This window comes from Haliaeetus leucocephalus, unplaced genomic scaffold (genome assembly GCF_000737465.1).
Source record: "Haliaeetus leucocephalus isolate CR32 unplaced genomic scaffold, Haliaeetus_leucocephalus-4.0 Scaffold751, whole genome shotgun sequence".
NCBI classification, from domain to species: Eukaryota; Metazoa; Chordata; class Aves; order Accipitriformes; family Accipitridae; genus Haliaeetus; species Haliaeetus leucocephalus.
In genome coordinates, this window is record NW_010973187.1 from 12,560,207 (window position 1) to 12,569,747 (window position 9,541).

The window sequence follows — 9,541 nt, forward strand, 5'->3', positions numbered from 1 at the left end:
TGATCTTTAAGGTCCCTTCCAATGCAAACCTTTCTATGATTCTAAGAATTAACTCAAGAAAACATCCTTATATTAGACTAATGTTATCTACTGATCACAGACAAACTTGAACTCAGGCAAGAACACCTGTACCTGTTTCTTTTTAAAGAGAGGAACCCATTTAGCTTCATAGCTAAGGCCATCACACAGATACGGTCTTTAAAAAAAGAGAGTGGTTTTATGCAATCTTAAGTTTAGCATGAACTGGAGTGAAATTTGGATACAAACTGGATGTCCAAGGACAATTATAGCTGAAACTCACTATCAATACAAAACCTGCTCTTTGGCTGATGAAGCGAGCAAACTTCCAAATACAGCATTAGGGCTGACAAAGGCTATGTCTGTAAACTGGTCTCCAGCACTAATTACAAGGCTTATCTTTCCTTTTCATCCCATTAATCTTTTAAATATTACAGTGAGATTCAACCTTTTAGAACACTGACAATGCTGAAAAATGTAAGTAATAAAATCTAGGTAATTCACTCTCAAAGTGAGAAGAATCTGCCAACTCATACAAAATCGGCATTTCAGAAGTGGAACATGAATTCCCATGCTACTTGTTTGAAATGAAAAGAAATCTCCATGGGCGGTATGAAATGCACACTCATTGTTTTAAAACATAATAGAAGAGAGAAAGCATCCGGCAGTATTGCAAAAACAATATGGTGTAGTCAGGTAAAATAAGGGACGCTCAGAATAATCTTTTACATTTGTTTCAATTTTTAAAAGTTTTTCTTTAAAAAAAAGTTAAGCTCTAAAAAGTAACCTGCAGTTTTAATTCCTGTTCTTGAGTCCCCAACTATGTCTTTTTCTATAGACTGAGAAAATGGCTGTACCAAACATTCTCACTTATTCTGTGTGTGCTGATAGCAATAATTTCTGTCAATAAATTTGAGTTGGCTATACTACACATCTATGTTTGTGAATTTTTTTAAGTTTTTTTTCATGTCCACTGGAAGATTTCTTTTTTAGGAAACTATGAAGTTAAGAAAGTGAGATCCACTATCTTAAAATGACAAAATAGATGGGTTATCCTGATAACTGTTCTGTTCCCACTGTTTGATTGCAAAGTATGCAAAAAGTTCTCTCTTAAAAAGTACATCCAGAGCAATCCAAATAAAAAAGAAATCATAATGAAAATGTCAAGTGAAATTTATTGTAGCAATGCTTTATTTCTGTCATTGCAGTAACTCTCTATTTATATGCCATTAAGACCTTCCTGGAATAAAAAAGTTTCCCAGTTTCTTCTGAGTACCTTTCAGTCATTTCTCTAACAGAGCTCATACAAATTTAAGCTAAAAATTTCCAAGCAGTCTAAATAAGGTGACTAGATCATCGTCACCTATTGTCAATGAGATCTTTTGAATATTGCACCCATACTACTTATTTTGACTTGGAGCTGTAAATCCTCTATTTCACATCTTGCGTTGGCCACCATCTTAGGTTCAAATGAAGGAAGAATATCTGTAAGACAGATGGTCAAATGTACACTGCTAATCCATGCCTAAAACTTAGTTTAGATATCCCTTGGTTTACAGTCTAGAGACAGGAGATATTAGTAATATTTTTTCTGTAACTACCATGAACACACCTACTGGTTTACATAACAATAATCTGTTCTACTGGTCAATTATCTAGAGTTTTGGCCTCTTAAAACATTTTATTCAAATTCCCTAATGAGTGAAGGTAAGCATGGTACCTCGTGTTTCCCGGGTATCTCAGAGTAGCAGTCATGTGGACAGCTTCTGCCGAGCTGATGTCACAGCAACATGTTCAAAGCAAATGTTACACACCTACATTTAGAAGAAATTAATTGTGCCCAGAAGAGCCAGCTTTTCTCCATTCAGAACAAAGGGTGTCCAAATGACAAGATCAGGTGTAGATGCTGACAACTTGACATTTGAAGTTAGATGAGATGAATTCTGCCCAGAAATCCCACATATCATCCATGTAAGTTACCTAACCTTAAATATTACATAGTATGGATTTCATGTTCTCTCTGCAGTTTTGTAGTGACTCCACCACATATAAATCCACAATCTTTTTTTCCACTCCTCCATAAAAAGGCATATGCTACCAAGTCAATTAATACTTCCTCCTCAAGTAATTAATACTTGCACCTGACAGAAATATGTTGGGGATACCTTACCTATTGATCAGAAAGACATTTTTGTTGTGACTGTTTCTATCACAATAACCATTTTTCAAATCTGCAGCTCAGCACTGGTCCTTGCTACTTGATCATTTGGTGTCCTTCACTAAATTATTTGCTTGTTATTCTTGCTATTCTCCAAGGGAACTTCAGTTAGCATTTTGGCCTTACTTTGGCCCTTTGTAGTCTCATAACCCTTAGCTACACCAAGAGACCATGGCTGACATTAGCCAGTGTTTTGAGTAAAGACTGGTGCTTTTACTTATGATGGACTTTACACACAGTTAAACCAAATATATGATGCCCATTTACCAGCTTTTTATTTTTATGTCAAAACATTTGTAACTAGGAAAGTGAGGGATAACAAGACTTTTGGTTATAGCAGGAAAAATGTGAAATTCCTATGTCTATAGTTCCGGGCTTCTCTACATTTCCAGTATTCCTCCTTCTATCCAAGAATGACATCGATACTTAAGGTAAGTCAGATTATACAATCTCATTTGCTTACAGATGCTAACAAACAGATTTATAAAAAAACACAAACAAATTAGAACAATAACAAAACTAATATACATAAACTTTCACTTTATGGACTTCTTCGTCTTCGCATTCTCTTTGCTTATCATAATAATAGAACGTATTGTCCCTTCTCTGAAGTTTCTTAACAAACCCAGTTTCTGGCCAACACTCTACCTACAAATAGAATAAAAATGACATACGTTCACCTGAACATGCTCACATTAAATGACATTTGTGCATTGTATTGCAAAGAATATAGGGTATACTTCCATGGGAAAACCTCATTTGCATCTAAACACTACTTCGCTATTAATTTGCTTAACTTTTAAAAAAAAGATTAAGAACAAGATGTCAGAAACCAGTTTTCTGGTCTAGTATAAAGAATTATGTGATCAGAAAAGTCTAGAAATAAGGTTCTAAGAATATTTGATAGACTAGAGTAATTTAAAAAGTGGACTAATCAAAGGTTTTAAAATACCTTATTTAGGAATAAAACATTGATGCTATTCAGTTATTCAGTAGTCTGAGAGGTTGAAAGATTCCACTTCTGTAGGACTGACACACACTTAAAGGTTTCTTCGGGATCCTTCTGACCATGAAAAATGTGCTTTTCATTAGCAATTTCACAAAAGTGAAGTGACCTATACCTATCATAGTCTCAAAGACAGCAGGATCAGTCCCGCAGGAAACCAACACCATCCTAGTGCTCCTCAGTGTTCCACAACATGAAGCTTTAATCTAAAGGCTTGAGCACTTGTACGTTCAACAGCTTTATGACTCTAGTAGTTATCCGCAGCTTGAACACCTATGACTACTTCTGACCAAACCAAGCCTTAAAAATCAGGTAGTAAGAATCTTATTTCTCTTCCAGGCAGGGTTGACAATAGGATGTCAATCTAGAGCATTCTCTAATTGGAGAGTCCCAGAAGTGGTAGTTTTACCACCTGCCTTATTACTTTAGGCATATAGCTGAGTTATTTGCATTCTCCGTCTAAACATAACAGCCTTAATATTCATTCCACCTACATTGTAATTGTATCATTAATAATAACTGCATTATGGAAATATAATATGGAGTAAACAAGACATTTCAAAATGTGTACGTTGAAAGAGAATCACTGCCGGATCCTGGCAAGTTTGAACAGAATGCATGCTGATTTTACGTTGAGTAAGGTGTTCTTTAACTTTTATCAGGGTTTAATTGTCTATGGTTATGCCCTGCTATAAATCTAAAACAGACTGATCCTACCACACTAATTACGGGATTTCCTTTCTCACAGTTAAAAGGAATTTACACCACAGCCTTTACGGTGGTATCCAAGCCCACAACAAAATAATAAACTGCATCTTATTATGCACATCAACGTTTTGCTACGCTTTGAGACAACTGGACGAGGAGTGACTTTCCTAGGAACGTTCTGCTCTTTCTTATGTGCACAGGAGGTTAAGATCTTTTAAAAGTGGATTTTTCATACTGTGTGTGCTGCTTTGGAAGATAAATTACAGAGCTCTGATAAAGATAATATGTTGTTTGCTGTATTAACCTCTTGGTTGCTATTTTGAATCTCAAGTAGCCACTGAATATCAGGACATTATTCATGAGCTCATTTGATGTGCTAGGGAGCATTGCCACCAACTATAGTGAGCAGAGGACCACATGCTTGATGTTCTCAGTTGACAAAAGCCTGTGTCACAACTCCCTTTACCACAGCTGGCATCAAATGTTTCTATTGTGGACAGTTTCAATAGAAGCCAAGTTTTGAGTGTGCACAAAGTCTGATTATGTTACCACACAATTCAGCTGTAAAACTGAAGTCAGTAGCAATGACACAGGACTGACTCCCTGGACAACGAACAAGTTTCCTATCAGGTCTATTGGCAGAGTTATGGGGAAACTTCACAGAGAACTCACTTTGAAATAATCCTTTCCTCAAAACTGAATTATTCTTTTAGATAGCAGCTACATCTATTCAAAGAATTCTATAATGCTTCTAAATGCATAAGAAAGGGGGAACAAAAACACAGGCTGCGTAGTGTTTCTGTTTCACTTCTGTGAAAGAAGTTATTCTGCACAGTTAATAATAGCTCAAGAATTCAAGTCAGACCTGGGAGAAAAAAAGTGTATCAGAAACTAGCCTAAATGAAAGGAAATAAGTGGCACCTCTATTTTTATTTAATAGTTTAACATAAGACAGAAGTTTAAAGTAACAACCCTTTCAGCATTCTAAATCTTACCATGTCAACTTGTTTTACTTGTTTGTATTCAAACTCATCTCTGTATCCAGCTTGCTGAAATCTGTATAAGTTCTCTACATCATCTGACCATTTTTTGGCATGATATATAGATTTTGGGTTGATGTCAGCTTTAGCCATGACTCCAGAAACTTCAGACTTTTTCCTGAAATGAGATTTTAAAAAATTAAATAGAGAAGATGGAAACAAGTGATTTTTTTGTTAGGGACATATAGAAATGGGTAGAACAAAATTTAAAAATAAAGGAATTACAGACAGTACAATATTAGCTTCCCCTCAAAGCCTGAGGTTGAAAAAGAAAAACGTTATAAGCAGTTGGAATCAAATTAAACGCACTCCTTGATCTCAGACAAACCCAACTCATCTATACTGGTATATACACCTCTACATCTTATCCTAATCTACCTAAAATTTATCTGTGCGCATTGATGCGTTAAAAAAAATTTTAAAATACAGTAATTTTTTTTTAATTTCACAACTTTGCAGTTGCTATCCCTCTGGGGCAGGCAGTTTTTCAGGTTTTCCTTTCTTCTTACTGAAGGGACACCAAACTGGGAACTACAATATGAAGAGCTGGGCTGTAACTGAAGAACAGCAAACACTCAGGATGGGAGAGGAGGGGAATGGAGAAATGCACTGCCAGTCATATGGCCGCAGTGGAGCAGGTCTTAAGAAATAAAATGGATAAGGAGGTAAAAAAAATAAAAAATGAAATAAGCAATCAAAAAAAAAAATTCCAGTCAGTGGAAACTCACCAGGGATGGATTTGAACTATATTTCAAAAAAATAAGAATCATTTGACTTCTACCTTTTATCTGAATTTCACTGCATTTGCTTTCTTGATTGTATCTTATTCTGCTACTAAAACAGAACTTTATGTTGCTTCCACAAGCAAAACACACAGAACACTATCCTGTCTAGCAGATATGATAAGAAATGCACCCTTTCCTAGTGTTGCAATGTCACCAAGTGTCAGCTTCATAATTAGGAAGGTATCTTCAAAGGAGAAAAAGCTTCTGGATTTAGTAGTGGGAGGATGAACACAGTCTCACTCCCTGCAGGTAGCATGCTGCCTCCAAATCCTGTGCACAGAGTACAATTTCCTTACTTAGCAAGTTTCTGTATCAACCAAGAGCTTGAAAAGTTGAATGCTGATATCTTATCAAATGCATAAATGCCCTTAGTCTGTTAGAAAGGCAGGAAAGGAGAAAAAAAAAATATTTCGCCACAGCATACAAATCTTTGGGAAAATTTTATCAAGAATCATTGTTAACATAATGTGGAAATAGGAGTAGTCTGCATCTCTGTCATCTAACTGTATGAGAGCCATTAGCACACAAAGAAAGGGCCTTTCATCTCTTACTGCACACACTTCATTAAAGATTAGTAAAAATACGCACAAGGGCTCTTTTCTGGCAACACTAAACTACTTCTTGCATTCAGCACTCCAAACATTCTTTTACCAGGCTCTGCAGCATTTTGTAATTGAAGGCAACCATGTACTAAAAAAAAAGAAAAAGAAAAAATAATTTTCCCACCCAGTTATGAGGTGTCACATACAAATTAACATGATAAGTGTATATCCCTATTCTAAATCCTTAGTGTAGTCTTTGTGATATCTATCTCAACATAATTTTTTTTTTCTCCCTTGCTGTAAAGGGCTCTTTTGTAGCCATTACAGAATTTTTCATGCCCTCTATATGCTCATTAATGTTTGATGAGAACTGTTGTCAATCTGGGACTTTAGACAGTCAATATTATTAGCAATAATGTTAGATCTTAATTAATGCTAAACTATAATGAATTTAAGTGTCTTATGATAACTTACATGTTACTAGTGTTAAGTACTTCTTTACAGGATGTACTGAATTCATCTAATGAATGTGCTTCTTCAAGATGTCTAGATATGTGTGGCACTTCCTGAGTCACCATTAATTCAGATGGCCTGTCCACAGGTGTTCCTGCTCAAAAATATATATATATATAAAGGTCATATATTTAAAGTGCCAGCTTGGTGACTTCAAATAATAAAAGTGACATCCTGATATTTTTAGGTTGTTGTTTAAGCCCTTTAAAAATTATACTCTTTGTCTATTGTAGTGCCTCTGACTTCCAGGCATAGAGCTGGTTTCATAGCACAAGAGCGAGAGATGAGACAGCCTACAATTCAGGGAAGAGACAAAAGACAGCAGACAGATACAGGCAAATGAAAGAATGCAAGAGAATGGTATGAAAATATTTAGCACAATACTAACACTTTTCACTTAAAGGGAATTTTTGAACAGTGAAGTGGACTTTGCTAAGATGACAATGTTTGCCTACTCTTAATTTAGGGGAAATAGTGAGATTTCATATACCCCTGTTTTGGCTTTGGGAAAAAACGTTTTTTAATGTCAATCATAGCACAATTTCTATGGAATCCTAACTAGCCTGGGCTTGCATATGGTAGTTTCCTTAACGCTTATACAAGTTGTAAGGGTATGTGGGAGGAGAATGTCTGCTCCTTTAAGGCCATCTGGTCAAGGACCTTTTTCAATGCAACAAGGGATAATAAGAAAGGGAGGAAGCCATAAAAAAAGAACATATGGGGACACAAACCCGACCAGTAAATTATGAGGGAGGCAGTGTTGAGAACCAAACCTGGTCAGTCACACTAATTGATGGGGGCGTGTGGGAGTGTGAGAATGTTTATTCCAGCAAGGTTATCTGATCAGGGACCTTGTCAATTGGGAAACTAAGGGAAAAAAGGGGAAACCAGAAACAAAATATACAGAGACACAGACCTGACAAAACAAACATAGAGACCATGACAACAAAACAAACCTCACCACTCACACTAATTGATGGGCTATCAAGGAACTTCGGGCGCCACTTCCGGGAATATCAACCTGGACTTTGCAACTGATAAGACTGTAAACCAGGGGGACCCCAAACTCGGAGGGCTGTGGGAATCAATAGAGCTGTACAAACCCGTGAGGGATGTGCAGGGGAAGGGAGCAGGGAGGAACAAAGTTGGGAATAGACAGAAAGAACTATAAAAGATGCCAGTCATGTGTAAAACAGGGCCAGTCAGTATGCTTGCCTGGCTGAGCCCTGCGCCTGATCATCACAGTCTGTCCTACCTTCTTATATCTTCTTATTAAATCTCGTCTTCACTCTCTCTCTGCGTAATCTCGCTCTCTATCCTGTGCGTGCGTGTTTGCTGCAAGGACTAAGTGCCAGCTGCTGGTGAGACCTGTGTGTGAGGGTGAAAACTGGTGTCAGCTCCTGGAGTCAGACCTGGGGTACGGGCACACCTGGCCTGATGTCAGCTGCTGGAGCGAGTGGGGGTCTTTAACTTCCAGCCACTGGAGCAGGAACAGTATGTGTCCTGAAAAACCAGCTACTGGGGCATGGCTGGCATGAGTGAGGGGCTCTATGCCAGTGGTTGGAGAAGGACTGTCAGTCACAGCCTGTGCACCAGGTGCCAGCTGCTAGGGAGGCAGGGTATCTGTATCTTCCCCAATCCAGGTGTATGTGGCGTGTGTATCCATATTCACTAGCAAACTTTAAGCTGGACTAGCTGGCAAGTAAGGGGAACTTGGGTACAGGCCAGGGTATCAAGTGGCCAGGGAGGCCTGTGCTGGTACACCCAAGGGGACTTGTGAACATGAAGTGCAGGAGGGACGAGTGTGAGTGCATGTTTGCTAGTGAGCATCAAGCTGGATTAGCGGGCAAGTAGGGGATCCATGAAGCAGGTCAGGGCGCCTGGGGTCTGTGCAGGGGTGCTGGGCAGGCAGAGGGGCTGTGCTGGTGCTCAAGGGATCCACAAACATGTGCGTGCTTGTGAACCTAGAGAGTGGTCTGTGTGTGCCTGCACTGGTGAACTTTTACTGCTACCAGCCAAAGAGGAGCAAAGGTACTTGTCTGTGTTTATGTTTTATATATAAAGTGCTGTTGAAAGCCACGCTTCGTCTGTGGCAGTCAGTGTGACCAGCCATGTCTGTAATACATGCTCAGCTTTGTTACTGGTTGAGCCTGCAAACGGGAAAGCACGAGCTGCATCCCTCAGCCCAGACAGAGGCCTCAGGTCCCCGGGCAGGAGAGGTCCTGGACCGGAGCGGCTGGAGGAGATGGCTGTGCTTCTTAGATCCCTTAACACAGGACCTATCTGGGGTCCTAGAAGAGTCAGAAAGAGATTTCCAATGACTTTCACAGACTTTACGGGATAGCTTCTTGTATTTGCCAAGGTGTTCAGGCAGATGTCTAGGCCCTGGTCCGAGACACCGCTGTGACCGTAACCCCACCCTGCTCCCACCGCCATAGCCACAACCCGGCCACCCAGCCCTTACGACGGCCCACCTCGGTGCGAGGGCGGCAAAACGGGGACTCTTCCCAGGTCGGGCGGCGCGGATGCGGCGTCCGGAGGGCGATGGCGGCGTTCCGCACAGCGCTCCTCTCAGCGCCAACGGTCGCCGCCGGCCACCGTTGCTGGGCAACCGCCCGCCATCGCCTCTTTAAGGAGCCGTTCCCGCCTCTCCCGCAGCGCGTCTTGATAGGCCGGCAGGAGGCGAAGCCGCCTCGCGATTGGCTGCGGGC

General features: G+C 39.7%; 2 protein-coding genes across 2 annotated transcripts in view; one reads left to right on the forward strand and one right to left on the reverse strand.

Moving 5' to 3' along the window:
- Nucleotides 1–2,755: 2,755 nt before the first annotated feature.
- MEIG1 (meiosis/spermiogenesis associated 1) lies at nucleotides 2,756–6,895 on the reverse strand. The gene is made up of 3 exons (XM_010580953.1): nucleotides 6,792–6,895; nucleotides 4,946–5,108; nucleotides 2,756–2,884 (listed from the first exon to the last, which is right to left on the reverse strand). The coding sequence occupies exons 1-3, from the start codon at nucleotides 6,893–6,895 to the stop codon at nucleotides 2,756–2,758; spliced, it is 396 nt and encodes a 131-aa protein (XP_010579255.1).
- A 2,479-nt stretch (nucleotides 6,896–9,374) lies between these two features.
- Nucleotides 9,375–9,541, forward strand: part of DCLRE1C (DNA cross-link repair 1C) — a 16,716-nt gene continuing 16,549 nt past the window's right edge. Inside the window, exon 1 of the mRNA XM_010581104.1 lies at nucleotides 9,375–9,532. Within this exon, the coding sequence (XP_010579406.1) occupies nucleotides 9,375–9,532 (158 nt within the window). The remainder of the gene's footprint in view (nucleotides 9,533–9,541) is intronic.

What these genes read in the sequence shown, in the direction of transcription:
- MEIG1 (XM_010580953.1), bottom strand. Translation starts at nt 6,895, where the DNA reads ATGGTGACTCAGGAAGTGCCACACATATCTAGACATCTTGAAGAAGCA. An exon ending in GTACTTAACACTAGTAACAT is followed by an intron (nt 5,109 to 6,791) that starts GTAAGTTATCAT and finishes ATCTCATTTCAG; the next exon opens with GAAAAAGTCTGAAGTTTCTG. An exon ending in AAGTAAAACAAGTTGACATG is followed by an intron (nt 2,885 to 4,945) that starts GTAAGATTTAGA and finishes TTCTATTTGTAG; the next exon opens with GTAGAGTGTTGGCCAGAAAC.